We start from the raw sequence: 19192 nt of genomic DNA, 5'->3' as shown, positions 1-19192 counted from the left end.
TCCCAATCAGGAGTGTTGGGGGCATCTCCAGATGGTCTGGTAGGGTCTTCCGCTGTGCTGGAGGTAAAGTGTCCCTACGGAGCCAGGGAAATGACAATTAGTGAAGCATTGCAAATCAAGGGCTTCTGTGTCAGTAAGGAGGGAGAAACATTCAGCCTGCGTGAGGAGCATCCTTACTGGCACCAAGTGCAAGGTCAGCTTCACCTCACTGCAAGAAAGAAGAAGAAATTAAGAAATTGTGAATCGTTTTTAATTTACATTTACTCGCCTTTGCAATGTTGTGGTTGTTAGAGTGTTAGACTTCCTGTCAGCTCGTCTGTTGGGAAGATATAAAATATTAGTTTCATGGAAGTCACACCGTCACATATAAGAGCATTAAGACATACAGTACATAGGCTAAAACAAAACATCTAAAGATATAACCTTGCACTTTGTCTCGTGAACATTTTCACTATTTTGACATTTTTATAGATGAAAATTGAACTAAAGAAATAAATGGTAGATTAATCCATATTGAAAATAGCTGTCAGCTGCTACACTAATTATAATAGTTATATTTCTTAATTAAGATAAGATATTACTGTATTGATCCCAATTTGGGAAATGTTTGTGTTGCAGCAGCATAACAAGAAACAAAATATAAGTTATTATATATAAAAAAGTATGTGAGGGATGGAATATTATATTGAATATAAATGTAAAATGTACATGTGATTTGACGTCCAAGAGAAGCTATGGAGCAGAGAGTTCTCTGCCAGCCAGAGGTGATTTGTTATTAGTTCAATATGTCAAACTGATTTCCCTGACTACAATCTTTAGTAACATGGTGAAACGTTATGCTGCTTGTACTAATTAGACTTATCATATAAGCCACACAGGTTTTAATAGGATGTATTCATTATCTTTACTACAGTCACTACCCATCATTTACATTTCACCGTGACATGGACAAAAATGTAACGTCAGCTTACCTCATAGCACGAATCCAGACTCTCCTTTGGAAAACATTGGCCGGGAAACGATAGAACGAGCACGTTTCATGCGAAGACCTGTGGCTGCAACCTGGAGCAAAGCAACAAACCATTGCGTAGCTAACTAGTAGCGCTAGCTTTAGCTAACGTTAGCCAAGGAAACGAACTGCCGAGTAACATTGGAAAACACTGGTAATTAATTGTTCTATAATTTGTAAAACTATGGTGTTAAAAATGACAATTTCAAAAATACAGATTCTAATGGTCAGATATAGATATACAGATACTAAATATAGGCAGGTACTTGCTTTCAAGCAGAACACAGGGGAAAACAAACTTAGCGGGAGTGTTTACATGTTAGGCGTAATGACGTACAACGGCCTCGACAATTTCTGTAGTCCTATTCAGCCACTCGGTAACAACCATCGTTTTTCAGACACGTAAACTCTTCAGAAATCACCAGTGGGGTCACTGCTGATGTATTTAATGTCGTAGAACAAAACGTGATTTATCTCTTAAATGTGTGTCAACCACAGACCTTATTTCGAGCTATTTTCCAAAACCCTATGGAGAAAATGCATTGCTTTTTGACGAAGGAACCGGAAGTGCTAAAAATGCTAACTTACTTCCGGGTTTTAGGATGCGTCACTGCGGTTCTCTAAAACCCTAAAAGTTACTGATAAGTCACGTGTTTCCTGCTTGGGGCACAGAAATCTTTGCCCATTGACTCTCGTTATAAGTGGTGCATGCGCAGTCCGCACCTCTTCAATGCAACAGATAGGAGCAGCTCGGGGCGCACCAAACTGCGCCAAAGGCAGCCAACAACTAGGGGGCAGCAGGAGCGACAGAGTGAGTGATTGACGTTTGAATGAGAGAATTAGATGGAGACGGAGTGTAAACAAAACTGGATAGCGAATATGGAGAAGGAAAATGATGTTTAATCACTTAAAGAAACATCCTTTGAGAGGAGGACACTGGAGGGAAAGCTGAGAGTAAAAGAGCTCGGACCTGATCAGCCGGACATAGGCAGGAGTCAAGGACAGAGGAAGGCAGTATACGTGCTCTTTTTCAAGGAGCTGCTTTAGCAAGAAGGCTAACTACCTGTAGCAACACCAGGGCTACATTTAGCTTCCCCTGCCTCCCTTTTCAAACGTCAGGATCAGACCGGTCTATGGACCAGACCCAGCATGGATCCAGACAGATGTGAGTGAGCACATATCAGAAAAAACAAAAAAGCATGAACAAACTAGAGTCCACATGGATGATGCTATGCGACTAGCCATGTGTAGGAAAGTAAACAGCTGTCCAATGAGGGTACAGGAGAGGGATCAGTAAGCATAATAAGGAGGTTGACAAAAACAGGCACTAAAATAATAGACTGTATCGAGCAGCGACGTGCAGTCAGGGGAGGCAGGGGAAGCAGAGCCTCACCTGTCATACTCCAATGTAACGGAAAAACAACTAAAGAAAAACTAAATAGTAATAATAATAAAATGTATCCACTGATCTGTGTTGTAAGTGTGATTTCTGTTTGATTCCAATCGCTTTTTATAGTCAAAATCAGCAAATTTGCCGAGCTCCGCTACAACTACGGGTAGCGATGAGAAGGGAGACAGGGACGAGCTCTGCCTCATGTAAGCCCACAGTAACTTGCTGGAGCGCGGGCACTAATTTATCGCGGGCACTTATTTTGTGAGCGCGCTCAAGCCAGTTACTGTGTGGTGAGGTGAGGCACAGATGAGCTCTGCCTCACCTCAGAATGCGTCACCTCACAGAAACTGGCTGGAAAGCGGGCCCTAAGTGCCTGTTACCATCTCACTGTATGTCACCAATGTAATGTTTGTAGATCCCTTTATTACATTTATCCTCGCCATCCATAGTCTCTAAATAACTTATTTCACGTATATGATATTTAGGCTCGCCGTACAACGGCAATGAAAAAAGCACCAGGAGAGGCAGCCATAACCTCTTCCGCACTGAAGGGGGCGCACGTGAGCCCACAGGTTCTTGTTGCTACTGTTATTCTACGCAGAGACGGAACGCAAACAACAAACTAGACTTTTGAAACTACAGGAAGATAAGGAGGACTTTTACAAAGAAGTAATAGAGATTGTTGTCCAGAAGGATAGCATGGACTTCATCTTCAAGTCAAGGTAAGACCACATTGGTAATGAAAATTGGATCTTACTAAGAAAGAACAATCCAATATTTAGATGTTGGGTATCCTTTTGTTGAACGGTCTGTTTAAAATGAATTGAAGCATCAGACTAAAAAATCTTTTGAAAATAACAGAATATTTCGATTAAGGTCAAAATATAATATTTGTAAATCTGACTCTGAAAGAGTCAGTGCCTCACCAGCCATGAACCTCACCGCACGTCACTGGTATCGAGTGCTGTTTGCCTTTGAGCTAGCCCTGCATTGTAATATGACATGTTTTGAGTTTGTATAGAGCCCCCCCTGGAGAAAAATGCACCAGCCGCCACTGCATGTAATGCATAGTTAGATAAAAACAGACACCCCTACTATTTAATTTTTAGTTATTTACATTTATTTACAATTACATGTTCATCTAACTTTATTACACGTGCACTGAATTAATCCTATCTACTGATATTTAGTTTGTGTGCTGTTATACAGTTTAACCTGTAGATGGCGTGCTACACTTACATTGGCTTGAGGTCTGACATTCTAGTTTGGGTTAAGAGCGAAGAAGTCAAGGGATGGCTAGAACATTCCATGTGCTAAAGCAGGGGTGCCCAACCTTTTTTGAACCGAGAGCTACTTTTAAAGTTGCCAGTCTGCCGAGATCTACCAGTCCAAATAGAGAGGCGTAGCCATTACTGACAGCCTACTACCAGGTCAATACACACTTCTACTTGTATAAAACTGACCTTCGTACGATTAATACTCCATAAAATACTGCAGATCCTTTATCTTACCTCTTTCTAATCTACACACATACAAGTATTTAACTGAAGTTACACAACAGTGTTGTTGATACAGAGTTGGAGTTTATTCACACGTCACTACAGTGGGTAATGTTTTCAAGAAACATTGAACAGTGCTGCCACATATGACACAGGAAAAAAAGAAAATACTCTGAACCCTTTCTTTGCCATTATATAAAAATAGTGTTGTTACAAAAGTATAAATTAGGCTTACTAATAAGACAACTCAGATCTGAAGCTACACAGGAATCTGCTGCCAAAGTACAATAAAAAAGACAACATTAATAAAATCAAACCATTTTTTTGTTGTATTTTAGTAGATTATAAAAATAAATGCCTTTTTTAAAATAGGATGCAAGCAACACTAGTTTCTTAACCCGAATTGATAATAGACTATAATCAATTTAAGTTTGCATTCTTATACCATTTTGTACAATAATTATAATGAATAAGTTCAAACAAACTAAAACTTACAGCTGATTAATAACGGTATCTAACTTTAGTTTTTATCAAAAACCTGTTGAAATGCTACTGTTTTTTACTGTCCCCCCAAAGCGCGTCGGCAGCCTCCAGGAAAGCTTCTTTCACAACTTCGCCGTCTTTGAAAGACTTCATGTGTTTCGCAAGAACGTGACTGACACGATAAGATGCTATGGCAGCAGCCTTGCTCTTGTTGTTGGGCCTGGTGAAAATGGACTGCTGTGCATTTAGCGGTCCTTTCAGGCCCCTCCCCTTTTGGAGCGTAGGGCAGAATTAGGAGGGAATTCCGTCTCGTAGCGTTTGTGCACTGTTTTGAAATGCCGCTCCTAAATTACCCTTCTTCGATAAAGCTACGCTCGCATTGCAGATGAGACAGATGGACTTTGAATTGGAATAAATACAAAAATAATCATCCTCCCACTCGGAGTGAAAATTATATATGTTTTGCTTCTGCCATAATTGCGGTCTTGTTTGTGTGCGGACTGTCACTCCTGTTGACACGGACAACGTTAGCGAATTAGTGCACTGCCCACTAGCCACGCCCCGACAAATGGGGTCACGCTGGCCAATCACAAAGCTTTGATGCGTTCAAGTGCATTATTCTGGCACAGGAAGATTATGTTATAGGACATTAACGATAAAACTGAATATTGTTGTTCTATTTTTAGACACATCTCGCGATCGACTGGGAATCTCCCCGCGATCGACCGGTCGATCGCGATCGACTGGTTGGGCACCCCTGTGCTAAAGTGTATGACTTCCTGTCATTGTTCTCAGCCGTCCTCAGATGCTGATTCTGAGACCAGTAACATTTTGGGGGATCGTCTGGGATAAAGCTTCGCCAGCGGCAGAGTTGCTGATCCCTAAACCACAGGCAGCAATGAACCTGAACTGTTTGAATATTCTTTTTGCATTAATTAATGCTCACTAATTATTTAAAGTATTTATTTCCTTAATGTATGTATTGTGTGAAGTCAATATGTGTTTATCTCAAAATAATGCAACCAGCTTTAGCCAATCAGCATGCAGCATTCACTGCAGCCATGTACAAGTCTGTAGTGGTTCAAAACATTTCCTGCTGCAGGCCTTCTGACACAGAGGCTGTGGTTGCAGGTGCAGTGACACACACACACCTACACACACACACACACACACACACACACACACACACACACACACACACACACACACACACACACACACACACACACACACACACACACACACACACACACACACACACACACACACACACACAGAGCACACAGAGCACCACCACAGCAGTCTACAGAATGAGTGAGAGGAAGCTGCTCCACTTTAGTGCAGCACGGTGTTCCTGTAACCACCTGTCGAAGATGCCTGGAGGCTATTTCCAAATCAGATGGTATCTTTCCTGGAAAAGTGTTATACTCAGCTCTCAGTTCCACCAAGCTGTCATATTCTTCATTCTTAAATTGATACTCCAGCTTTTAAACATCAAGCACTCTCACACTTTGTTGTATGAATAAATGTGTGTAGTCAGCTCTACTTCAGTTCCTTTTGATTTGAATAATGACTTGAAATCAGGACTTTTTTAATAGAAACGTATCATACATATTTTGCAGCGTAATTCACTCTTTAATTGTCTTTCATTGAGTAGTTCAAACCACTAATGGCCCACCTTAAAGGTTACAGTGGGCGCAGCAGTGTATTTAAAGGGATACTGAAACATTTGATTTTAACCGTGGTGGAATAAGTATTGAGATAGTTTACCTTGTAAACGTAGCTTTACCACACGGTCAAATCTTAAACACATAATGCAGGTTCAAAGCTGCTGCCACATGTAAGAAAGAGAGCTGCTAGGACAGCCCTGATCACTTCTGCCCCCAAATTAAGTTTGTCTGGGGCTGCAAAACATATTTGATAACGGAGCTTATTCCATCCATCCATCCATCTTCTCCCGCTTATCCGTGGTCGGGTCGCGGGGGTAGCAGTTCCAGCAGAGAGCCCCAAACTTTATTTTCCCTGGCGACATCAACCAGCTCTGACTGGGGGATCCCAAAGCGCTCCCAGGCCAGCGAAGAGATATAATCCCTCCACCTGGTCCTAGGTCTACCCCTTGGTCTCTTCCCAGCTGGACGTGCCTGGAACACCTCCCTAGGGAGGCGCCCAAGTGGCATCCTAACTAGGTGCCCGAACCACCTCAACTGGCTCCTTTCGACGCGAAGGAGGAGCGGCTCAACTCCGAGTCCCTCCCTGATGACCGAACTTCTCACCTTATCCCTAAGGGAGACACCAGCCACCCTGCGGAGAAAACCCATCTCGGCCGCTTGTATCCGCGATCTCGTTCTTTCGGTCATGACCCATCCTTCATGACCATAGGTGAGGGTAGGAACGAAAATGGCCCGGTAGACAGAGAGCTTTGCCTTCTGGCTCAGCTCCCTTTTCGTCACAACGGTGCGGTAAAGCGACTGCAGTACCGCTCCCGCTGCTCCGATTCTCCGGCTCATCTCACGCTCCATTGTTCCCTCACTCGAGAACAAGACCCCGAGATACTTGAACTCCTTCACTTGGGGTAAGGACTCATTCCCTACTTGAAGTGGACAGTCCATCGGTTTCCTGCTGAGAACCATGGCCTCAGATTTGGAGGTGCTGATCCTCATCCCAGCCGCTTCACACTCGGTTGCGAACCGATCCAGTGAGTGCTGAAGGTCGCAGACCGATGAAGCCATTAGAACCACATCATCTGCAAAAAGCAGTGGTGCAATCCTTAGTCCACCGAACTGCAGACCCCCTCCCCCATGACTACGCCTCGAAATCCGATCCATGTATATTACAAACAGGATTGGTGACAAAGCGCAGCCCTGGCGGAGGCCAACAATCACCTGAAATGGGTCCGACTTACTGCCGAGGACCCGGACACAGCTCTCGCTTTGGGAGTACAGAGATTGGATGGCCCTGAGTAGAGACCCCCTCACCCCATACTCCCGCAGCACCTCCCACAGTAACTCCCTGGGAACTCGGTCATACGCCTTCTCCAAGTCTACAAAACACATGTAGACCGGATAAGCATACTCCCAGGCCCCCTCCAGGATCCTTGCGAGAGTAAAAAGCTGATCTGTCGTTCCACGACCTGGACGGAATCCGCATTGTTCCTCCTCAATCTGAGGTTCGACAAAAAGGGGTCAGGCCGATTGTCGAACGGAGCTTATTTAAGGTTGTTATACATAATTATACTTTGTTAAAAAGACAGTTCGAATCCCAACCGGCCGAACATTCAAGCAAAGTCCTCCCCTCTGTCTTGCCCTCTCAACTCTACACATCTCTAATAAAGGCCCTTTCTGGCCTGAAGAATACCTTAAAAAAAAACAATGTTGTTCCATGTATTAACTTGTAGATCAACAATAAAGGAAAATGCTCGACGTCCAATGCTATTTCCCCATTTAAAGGTCCCCTATTATCCTGTGTTTCATCAATATATCACACGTCTCAGATAAAACATGTCTCTGAAGTGTTTGGCTGGAGCACCAAACAGATCATTGCATCATTACCCTGCAATGATCAACCTTGGTTGCTGATTGGCTAAAGGACAAAGACAAAACATCGTTATGACATCATAAAGTGGCCAAAATCTGATCAGCTCATTTTCAGACTGGTTTTTATAGAAATGGATCAAAAAGAGAGAGAATCTTTGTTCCTGAAACTTTCAGAGTCTCTTTCCACAGAGCAGATTTCCACATGTTGATGTAGAAGAGATATGAAGAAGAGGGGACACATGTTGATGTAGAAGAGACATGAAGAAGAGGGGACACATGTTGATGTAGAAGAGACATGAAGAAGAGGGGACACATGTTGATGTAGAAGAGACATGAAGAAGAGGGGACACATGTTGATGTAGAAGAGACATGAAGAAGAGAGGACACATGTTGATGTAGAAGAGACATGAAGAAGAGGGGACACATGTTGATGTAGAAGAGACATGAAGAAGAGGGGACACATGTTGATGTAGAAGAGACATGAAGAAGAGGGGACACATGTTGATGTAGAAGAGACATGAAGAAGAGGGGACACATGTTGATGTAGAAGAGACATGAAGAAGAGGGGACACATGTTGATGTAGCAGAGACATGGAGAAGAGGGGACACATGTTGATGTAGAGGAGACATGAAGAAGAGGGGACACATGTTGATGTAGAAGAGACATGAAGAAGAGGGGACACATGTTGATGTAGAAGAGACATGAAGAAGAGGGGACACATGTTGATGTAGAAGAGACATGGAGAAGAGGGGACACATGTTGATGTAGAAGAGACATGAAGAAGAGGGTACACATGTTGATGTAGAAGAGACATGAAGAAGAGGGGACACATGTTGATGTAGAAGAGACATGGAGAAGAGGGGACACATGTTGATGTAGAAGAGACATGAAGAAGAGGGGACACATGTTGATGTAGAAGAGACATGAAGAAGAGGGGACACATGTTGATGTAGAAGAGACATGGAGAAGAGGGGACACATGTTGATGTAGAAGAGACATGAAGAAGAGGGGACACATGTTGATGTAGAAGAGACATGAAGAAGAGGGGACACATGTTGATGTAGAAGAGACATGAAGAAGAGGGGACACATGTTGATGTAGAAGAGACATGAATAAGAGGGGACACATGTTGATGTAGAAGAGACATGAAGAAGAGGGGACACATGTTGATGTAGAAGATACATGGAGAAGAGGGGACACATGTTGATGTAGAAGAGACATGGAGAAGAGGGGACACATGTTGATGTAGAAGAGACATGAAGAAGAGGGGACACATGTTGATGTAGAAGAGACATGAAGAAGAGGGGACACATGTTGATGTAGAAGAGACATGAAGAAGAGGGGACACATGTTGATGTAGAAGAGACATGAAGAAGAGGGGACACATGTTGATGTAGGAGAGACATGAAGAAGAGGGGACACATGTTGATGTAGAACAGACATGAAGAAGAGGGGACACATGTTGATGTAGAAGAGACATGAAGAAGAGGGGACACATGTTGATGTAGAAGAGACATGAAGAAGAGGGGACACATGTTGATGTAGGAGAGACATGAAGAAGAGGGGACACATGTTGATGTAGATGAGACATGGAGAAGAGGGGACACATGTTGATGTAGAAGAGACATGGAGAAGAGGGGACACATGTTGATGTAGAAGAGACATGGAGAAGAGGGGACACATGTTGATGTAGAAGAGACATGAAGAAGAGGGGACACATGTTGATGTAGAAGAGACATGAAGAAGAGGGGACACATGTTGATGTAGAAGAGACATGAAGAAGAGGGGACACATGTTGATGTAGAAGAGACATGGAGAAGAGGGGACACATGTTGATGTAGAAGAGACATGAAGAAGAGGGGACACATGTTGATGTAGGAGAGACATGAAGAAGAGGGGACACATGTTGATGTAGATGAGACATGGAGAAGAGGGGACACATGTTGATGTAGAAGAGACATGAAGAAGAGGGGACACATGTTGATGTAGAAGAGACATGGAGAAGAGGGGACACATGTTGATGTAGAAGAGACATGAAGAAGAGGGGACACATGTTGATGTAGAAGAGACATGAAGAAGAGGGGACACATGTTGATGTAGAAGAGACATGGAGAAGAGGGGACACATGTTAATGTAGAAGAGACATGAAGAAGAGGGGACACATGTTGATGTAGAAGAGACATGAAGAAGAGGGGACACATGTTGATGTAGAAGAGACATGAAGAAGAGGGGACACATGTTGATGTAGAAGAGACATGAAGAAGAGGGGACACATGTTGATGTAGAAGAGACATGAAGAAGAGGGGGCACATGTTGATGTAGAAGAGACATGAAGAAGAGGGGACACATGTTGATGTAGAAGAGACATGAAGAAGAGGGGGCACATGTTGATGTAGAAGAGACATGAAGAAGAGGGGATACATGTTGATGTAGAAGAGACAAGGAGAAGAGGGGACACATGTTGATGTAGAAGAGACATGAAGAAGAGGGGACACATGTTGATGTAGAAGAGACATGAAGAAGAGGGGACACATGTTGATGTAGAAGAGACATGAAGAAGAGGGGGCACATGTTGATGTACAAGAGACATGGAGAAGAGGGGACACATGTTGATGTATAACCAGTGGCGAACCGTCAGGGCCTTCAAGGTATTCAGAGAATACCCTGGAACACTCAGATAAAACAAACAAAAAATCGATTTAATTATATAAATAAAATGTATATAAAATGAATAAATGAGAATCGTATCCGTGTTGTTGATCTGTAATATTACAGTGTTACGTTGATTTGTTTGTCCTTCTCGGACCATGCACTATGCATTTCAGTGGTTTTGTGTTAGAAAAGAAAGCAACCAATCAGATCTTGTTCTGGGTCTCTGGGTAGAATATCCTTCAACCAAGGTATTCTACATCCTTGATAGAATGCCCTGGCCGTTGCACTGAATGAGAGCGTACGTTTGGACTGACAGTTTGATCAACCAATCATATATTGATTTGTAGCCAATGGGCGTATTCTTTCAGAGTTTCCCTCGGTTCCAGGGTATTCTAGAAGGCCCGCTAGTTAACTGGCTCGAGACAGAGGATCTAGATGAATACGACGAAGCAATTCATGCCGTTTTATTGTTTTTAAGGTTGAAATGACAAGTGCAACAGGTGAAGAGGAAGTTGTTGAGGAATTGTTGTGAGTACCCTTCTCATGACAATTCAGTGAAAAGACGGACATTATAATGCCGCGGAGGGGGGGGGGGGGTGTGTCTACAGAAGTTGTGATAGGAACGGTTCGCCACTGTGTATAACAAATGTGAAAAAGTGGATTTTGCATAATAAGTGAGCTTTAATCACTGCTTTTAATTGAACTATTCACATCTTAAACTGCACTGTAACTTGTATCCATGTATTTTTTCTTTTAATGTTTATTTTATTATCTTTTCTTTTTAAAGACTGATTTTAAATGCCATTTTCTTAATGTCTTTCGTTTTTTGTAAAGCACTTTGAATTGCCTTGTGTTGAAAGGTGTTATATAAATAAACTTGCCTTGCCTTGCCTTTATGTAAGAAGCAGCAAATGCTGTGCGCTTGTTCTGGAATGTCTTAATCAAAATTGAATTGTTTGTGGTTTGCTAATTTCTCAAGACATATCTGTAAAAGCCTTTCAATTCACTGTTTCCTGATGTGACAGTAAAGAGTGAATCGGGTTGATGAAGCAGGTTAAGGTTAGTGGAGCACCATGGTCCCAATAATAAGCATGTGGCTAAGGTACCTATTCTATTCTATTATTAAATCAATTATTCTTCCACTTCTTACATGTCATTGGAAGAACTTAAGCAATGACCTTTTATTCCTCATTTACACCTGGTACTTCATCCTTGGCGTCTCTTCTCCCATATTTTAAACTCTATTTGAACTCTTGTTATGTAATGAATGCATTTAAAGCTTCAATTCATATGAAAGGTTACTACATGACATAGCTCTCCATGAAGCAGGTCAGAAGTTATAATGTAAAGTGTTAGAGCTGACTGTCACATCAGAGATTTCTCGAAGGCTGCACGTTGTGTGCATCTTTGCAAAAAACAAACAGGCGACCTCACATGAGTTGTGCAAATGCACACCCACAGCATGTTTGTGGCTTCTCACTCACATCTCATTATGGCTTCCCTTCCTGACTTTATCTCTCCTACTAGAGCCAAATTAAAGTGAGGAGAGCTTTAGTCACAACACGACACTCGAAATGATTTGATGTGATGGTTGATATTTGGCTGTGAGTCACCATGTGTTGGCCACAAAGGGTTTGAAGAAGTATTTCCTGTAGGGTATTGAAATCAGCCACATTACAGTGTGGAAACTTGCAGGCGCCTCATACAGCGACTACTCTAACTGTGTGGGTTTATTACTCATAGTTCTAATTCAAGTCATACATCCTAATACGTTGATCCTTGATATAGGTAAATGTATGTAGGAGACTCTTATATTCAAATCTGTGATCTTTGATCTAAATGAACCCAGCCAACTGTTGGAGCGATACATAAAACAAAGCTTTGTTGTCCCGCAGCCTCTAATGCATCCTATAACCTCTCCCTCCCCCTTTCCAGTCCGTCTGCTAAAGGCAAACATGTATATAAATAAACATGATAAACACAACAACAAATACAAAGACTATCACACATCTATGTGCAATACCACTTCATAATAATAATTATTACTGGCTGCTATTTCGTAGTTAGACAATTTAACTACTGTAATAAATCGCTAATAAATCGCTAATAAAAGCGCAATATACTTGCGCTTGTGCTACTGTTACCCGGCTGCTATCACACTACTTTATTCATGCTACACTTGTTTATTTTAAATACTGTTACTGGTATTTTGTGTTGTCCACCTGGATGTGTATTTTTGTCAACTGTAATTTGTGTAATTTCAATTTGTATCTTTAATATTTTATGCATACCTCCTTATTAATATTTAGCTATTTTTGGCTCTTTACTTTTGCTGTAACAATGTCAATTTCCCCAAATAAAGGAATTCTGATTCTGATGCTGATGATTGTGTTCAGGAATTGGAAAATCGGTTTGACTGACATTTCCCTGATTAGCTTCAGACCAACCCGACGCTTGTGATCTCATTGGTTTTTAGTCCGCAGTGAAACTCACATAAATGCAATGAACAGCAATGAGTTTAAAGTAAGTCAACTTACTTTACTGCTACTGAAAATGTCAAGAGACATCAGTAAATCTATCCAGGTGGCTCCACATTCAATGACATGTTATATATATGTGCATAGGTAGAGGGAATACTCAGATCTTGTACTTGAATATAAGTAAAAGTACCAGTGTAGGAGAGTAGGAATACTCTGTCACAGTAAAAGTCCTGCATTCAAAATGTTCCTCAAGTGAAAGTAGAAAAGTATTCTCATCAAAATAGTAGTGACAGTAAAAGTAGTCGTTGTGCAGATTGGTCCATTTCAGAATAATATATATGATATGTTTTATAATGATTGATCATGAAAGTGTTCTCAAAGCTGGTAAAGGTGCAGCTAGTTTGAATGACTTTGTATACTGCAGGGTAGCTTGTGGATTTACTCCAGGTGGAACTAAAGTCTGATTTAACACTTGAGTATATTGTACTGTAGTAAACGTACAGAGTAACCAAAAATGGTAATACTTGTGTGAAATTACCTCAAAATGGTACTTAAGTACAGTGCTTGAGTAAATGTACTTAGTTACTTCCCACCTCTGTATACTTCAAACATCATCATCATGTTTCCTGTGTTAAGCACAGCTAATGTTTGTGTGGGACATGGAGGCATTAAACATATGTCAGTTTTTAAAATACTGATGTATTTTTAAAATATTATGGTCACATGATCTGTGAACTGTGAATCAGTTATATCAAAATGTGGGCTTTTAAAGAGTTTCATGGAAGTTTAAATGTATATACCGCACTTATCATAGCACTGCCTGTTTTGTAAATGATGAATCTGTACGGAGAATTTAATTGAATGATATATAATATAATAATATATATAATATAACATTTTAATATGTTGGTACTTATGGTATTAGACAGCAAAAGGAAAACCCTTGCACTCCATACACCAGTTCATATTTCAGTGCCAATATGGGGACCAGTTCAACCAAAGAGGGTTCTTTCCTTGACCTTTTGAATCGGTTCTGGTCCATATTTATCAAGTAGTTGTCAAAAAAAGCGAAATTAGAGGCCGGACAGAAAAAACAAACCTCATTCTGAGTAAATGTGTCTCTTTTATCTCTCTTAGACTCCTAGGAGACAGTTTCTGTCTATTTAAAGACATCAGAGGCGCATTTCAGTGGAGGAGCCTGAGCTGGTACAGTTTCATTACATGATATTACATTACTGTTCTATTTTATGTTATTTTACCAAAGCTAACTTACATGTAAAAACCCTACAGCCAATGGGCGTATTCACACCCTCTGCCACAATTCTCATATAATGATTTATTATATGTATATCATACAATTATAGATAATATTTCACTGCTAATGAACTGAACTCAAATTTGACCATAAAACCCATAACACCTTTATGTCTTTTCCACGTTCATTCAAAGATGTTTTAAGGTCATTTGCAGATTATTTAAAGAAAGAAGCTTTGTGATTGCTGTTAATATCCACTATATGAAATATGTAGGCATGTATCAACTGTTCTAAACACATTCTCTAACCCTGCACATATTTCATTTATTTCCTTTCACTCTGTCACGAGCTAGTCAGATGATTTGAGGTTTGCTGTAAAACAGTAAGGTTGGAGCTTACCGTGTCTCATGCAGAAGCTCCTCTTGACTCTGTCTTATTTTTCTCAGTTTCTTCGAGGGAGATACTGTGAAATCATTTAGAGGGGGGGGGTTATTCCACAGGAAATATGGTATTGTGTTTTTTTGGCAACTGAAAGCTTGAGAAAAAGTCAAACAGACCTCGTTGTTAGACGCCTGCACGGCTGTGCTATTCAGGTTTAAAACAAAACAAAAGTTAGAAAAGAGAAAAACAATAAAAGAAAGAAATAGGTGTACTCCACCATCACAAATAAAACATCATGTGTGCATTTTTGGAAAGTTTGAAGAAGTGAAGTTGTAGTTTCAGTTGAACTGTTTGAAAAAATATGTTTATCATCTTACTATGATAATTGTTTAGGTTCACACTCAGCCGGCCTCAGTCTCCGAGCAGGAGGCCCAGACCTCCTCTCGGTATTTGTACCTCAGAGGGAGAGGAGGAAAGGTGAGGCACGGAGCTCTCAGCAAATCACAGCACAATAACAGAGTGCATCGAAAACTGTACACTTTCCAAACGCGCTCTGACAACCTGAGAACATATGGAAAGTATGCTGTTTTACACCAGAGCAAAGCAAACAAGCCATCAGTGCCAACGTTGACACAGCCCTCACTCAATAACACCTTCACCATAAGTTCAGCCTGCTAATGTTCAAACACATGATGACTTCAGCATGCATGCATCAGAAATACATGAATCCTGACACAACATGCCATCATTCTAAGCATTGGTACTGCACACAGATGCAACTTGTTGCATTTATTTTCATTTGAATCAGTCAATAGTAGCGTCTCTATTTAAAGTATAGGGAAAGATGTTGGTCTTAGTTAAATATGTAATAAATAAATATATATGATTGATATAGATGTATATACATATAAATGCATATATACATTTATATATATATTTGATATAAACAAAAATAATAAAACTATTATATATATATTTATGTATATTATATTTATATGTATGTATATTATGTATTACATTATGATCCATAGCAGTAAGTTACTTTGCAAGTATTCATATTACTTTGTTTCAAAATATAATGTCTGAGGTTATAAAGAATAATAACTACTAGGTCTATTTAACATTCTCAAATCAAAGCTATTATTGTTACAAAATGAATCTGAGCATTTTCAGCGAGCTTTAAAGTGAGAAATGAAAATGAAATGTTATTTACAATGAACATTTAAATTCAAATTGAACACTGTATTTGATTTAATTACTTTATTAGATCACTACTTTATGTTATGCACGTATGTTTAACAGGCTAAATGGAATCCAGCCACCAGTTGTTTGATTATCCTCCTGTGGCAACTTTCTCATGTAAAAAACATTACAATAATTTATTCAATATATATATATATTTGTTCTGCAAGTACATTCTATTTGAAATTAATGCTAGCTTTTTTCTAAAGCACAAATGTTCCTCTTGATTGCCGTTATCTACCTTCCATTCATTTCAAGCTGACTGTGAGGCCATTGATCCTGAAGGCGTGTTTCAACCAGTCATTGGCAGGAATACAGAATTCACTTTTTAAATTTCATTTGAAGTCATGTGTTTTGCTGAAGTTGTGATGATTTGTCGATCATATGCGATGTGGACGTGTCCTGGAAACAGTACATCATGTTGTTGCAGCCAGGCATCGGCCGGTGTGAACGGCGTTCTCGTGTGAATATCCGCGAAAGCTTTGATGATCGTACTTTCGGATTCTGCAACTTCAGCACAGGCATACATTTGGCTGCTATTCCGCTGATGACTTTGGGAGTACTGTATGATTCAGAGTGAAAATGATATTGTCGATATGCTAATGATTCACTCCTTCCCTGACAATGTGTTGGATGTGAGGGCCGTGGGGGTGAGTGTCTGTTTTATTAGAGGGCAAACTCTGCCAGGGCCACTGACATTACAATTTAAATTCAGAATTTCAAAGAAAACTTTCTATTTACAGTATAATTATTTTACAGAAGAGTTAAATATGGTAAAAGCTTTACTCTTCTATGGAATGACCTGACCGAAGTCAGTGAATATAACAAGTCTGAACTCGCAGTAGAACTACTCTTGTTTCTAAATGTAGAATTTATTTTTCTTAACACACCTCAACATGTGTGATGTGATGCTGGCATAATACATGTGTTCCCTCATCGGTCCTTATATAAAGCTAGTTTTACCTAATGCAGTCTAACTCCACAATACAACTGCAAACAACCCTTCCATCATGGAGGTCCTCAAGATCAGTTTGTGTTGACAATGTTTGAGAGGTTTTGATCCCACTGTATCACATGTTTGAGACCACCATTGACAATAAATCATGAGTAAGAGCACATTAAATAACTTACAGCCTTTTCAAACCTAAATGACGTAACACTGATCAGTGTCTGGTCCTATTTTTCACAGAGAACTTTATAGTAGCGGGGGTTTTCTGTTTAATCCAGTCAACTGTAGATGCGGGGGGGGGAAGGTGCTGAATATGTACCCACAGCTGTCAGCAATGGGACTTTCCAAGAGATATTGAACAGTGCTTTTTGAACATGCGTGACACCTAATAGAAGGTCTCAAACAATGTGAGCAGTTATTTCTAATAGGAATCATAACCCAAACGAGGACATTTCCATGAATGTGCAGATGATACAATCCAGTCTGGCTGTTTCATAACATTCTTCATACTCCCCTGCAGAACCCACACAATGTATACAGAATGCTAACGAAGGCTTAACGAACACATTATTTTATTTGACATCTTCCTACCAATTATAAACATAATGGTAGATAAACTGAAACTGTTCAGTCTTAGCTATCTGAATATTTGGTTGGATAGCAACAGGACTTTTAAACCTCATACAGGAAAACCATTGTGCAATTGACCATGGAGATATCCTGAATACCACTGTGGCCTGCGTTTTCCTGCAGGGGATAAATACGGCACTCCTCACTGCACTATATTACAAAGTAGCACCTAGAGGAGATCTATAAATGATTTTGTTTCTTTGTGTCTCACATGTTTTATATTTGAACAACATACCACAGTTGATCAGAACAGTTGTAAGTACTGACTTCATGCCCCACCAGCTAATACTGACATTAAATAGAAAGCGTTCCAGCACAATAAATACAATTTTTTTACAAATGTGTGTGAATGCTAAAACAAATATATTTTAAGTACCTACCACAGCTCTAGAATGATTTATTACATCAGTGTAGGAATTCACTCACATTGCCGACGATTAGATGTATTAAACAAAACCTTGACAATAAAATGTGGCATTTCACTCAAAAATATAAAAGCCCCCTCTCCTTGTGATTTGAACTTTGGTAAAACTTCAATGAAATATGAGTTTGCCACGCTTTCTATAAAGTATTTGTTCGAGATGTTTTGAATAAAGAATGCCTCTTTTTAGTTGGAAACTCCTCAGAAATATGATTGTGTGGTGTCAGAACCAGTTGTTCTGTGTAAACCCATCATCTCAGTCATTTTCAGAGTCAACAACCTGAAATGGTACACAAATACATTTGTGGAGAGGAAACATTAACAGCAGTAAGCGGGGGGGAAGCCCAGTAGCATGCTCAGTGACATTCTGACAGGTGTAAACAGCCTGCTGTCAAAGGTCATCTCAGCCATAAGAGTGTCAGCGAGGCACGACAGAAGCCTGAGTCCTTTCAAAACTCCACTTCAGAACGTTTTCTAATTATTTTTAAGCTCATGGGGTGACATTAATTCATAGGACATTATCAGGTGGTGCTGTACTTTATGTGCACCTCTCTTTGCTGTATGTGAAATGTTATGCAGATATTACAAAGCTGAATTACAGCTGAAGCCTGATGAACACAAATATCAAATTTGATGGAGTGTTTTTAGTTGTGTTTGTTTTTTTAATCCATTCATTCTTCTTCCAATATTTTCCAATTTCTTTAGCTCCGTTTTGAAAGCCAAACTTCTGATGCAGAGAATGAAAGTGAAGCTGGATTCTCTCTTTGAACATACAATCCGGTCCTGACAAAAAAAATGCAAAACACAATGTAAATGCTTATTAATAAGCAATGCAATATGTGTGTATTTTACAGAGCCGTGCTGAGCAGGATTACAACAAATTTGTTAATGAGGTCCACATTTATTTTGATTGCTTTGATTTTACGACAAAGTGCGGTAATTCAGAAGTTCAAATATACAGTCAGTGAATGGTGATAACAAAAAAAAACTAAAGTGTATGTAACTATAACTAAAACTATACTGCATGATGTAACACAGTGAATGAGTAACAAGTTCAGTGCGTGCAAAGAAGTTATGCAAATCGTGTTTTCATTGTGATGACAGGTCTGGAAACAAAGAAAAAGCAAAGTGTGAAACGGTTTCATGTTTTACTTTTCAATCACATAGTCAGCATGTCAGAAGTCAAGGAATCTATAAAGATATGGTTATTGAAAACATTTTTTTTCTTCAAAGAATAAAGTGATTCACAGTTTAGTCCACATTA

At 40.1% G+C, this 19192-nt stretch overlaps 1 protein-coding gene across 4 annotated transcripts in view; it reads right to left on the bottom strand.

Moving 5' to 3' along the window:
* Positions 1 to 15168, bottom strand: part of foxp3b (forkhead box P3b) — a 47819-nt gene extending 32651 nt beyond the window's left edge. For 3 of the 4 annotated variants that reach the window (XM_034199956.1, XM_034199957.1, XM_034199958.1), the window contains exons 1-3: positions 15064 to 15168; positions 14863 to 14890; positions 14705 to 14768 (exon numbers count right to left, since the gene is read on the bottom strand). Coding sequence is in view for 1 of the 4 variants with exons in the window: in XM_034199958.1 (XP_034055849.1) it covers positions 14705 to 14714 (10 nt within the window). In the remaining 3 variants the exon portion in view is untranslated. Of the gene's footprint in view, positions 1 to 14704; positions 14769 to 14862; positions 14891 to 15063 lie in introns of those variants that run through there. The other variant, XM_034199959.1, reaches the window with a different exon arrangement.
* Between the last annotated feature and the right edge of the window lie 4024 nt (positions 15169 to 19192).

This window comes from Gymnodraco acuticeps, unplaced genomic scaffold (assembly GCF_902827175.1).
Source record: "Gymnodraco acuticeps unplaced genomic scaffold, fGymAcu1.1, whole genome shotgun sequence".
Taxonomy (NCBI): Eukaryota; Metazoa; Chordata; class Actinopteri; order Perciformes; family Bathydraconidae; genus Gymnodraco; species Gymnodraco acuticeps.
This window is presented reverse-complemented; position numbering and strand designations above follow the sequence as displayed.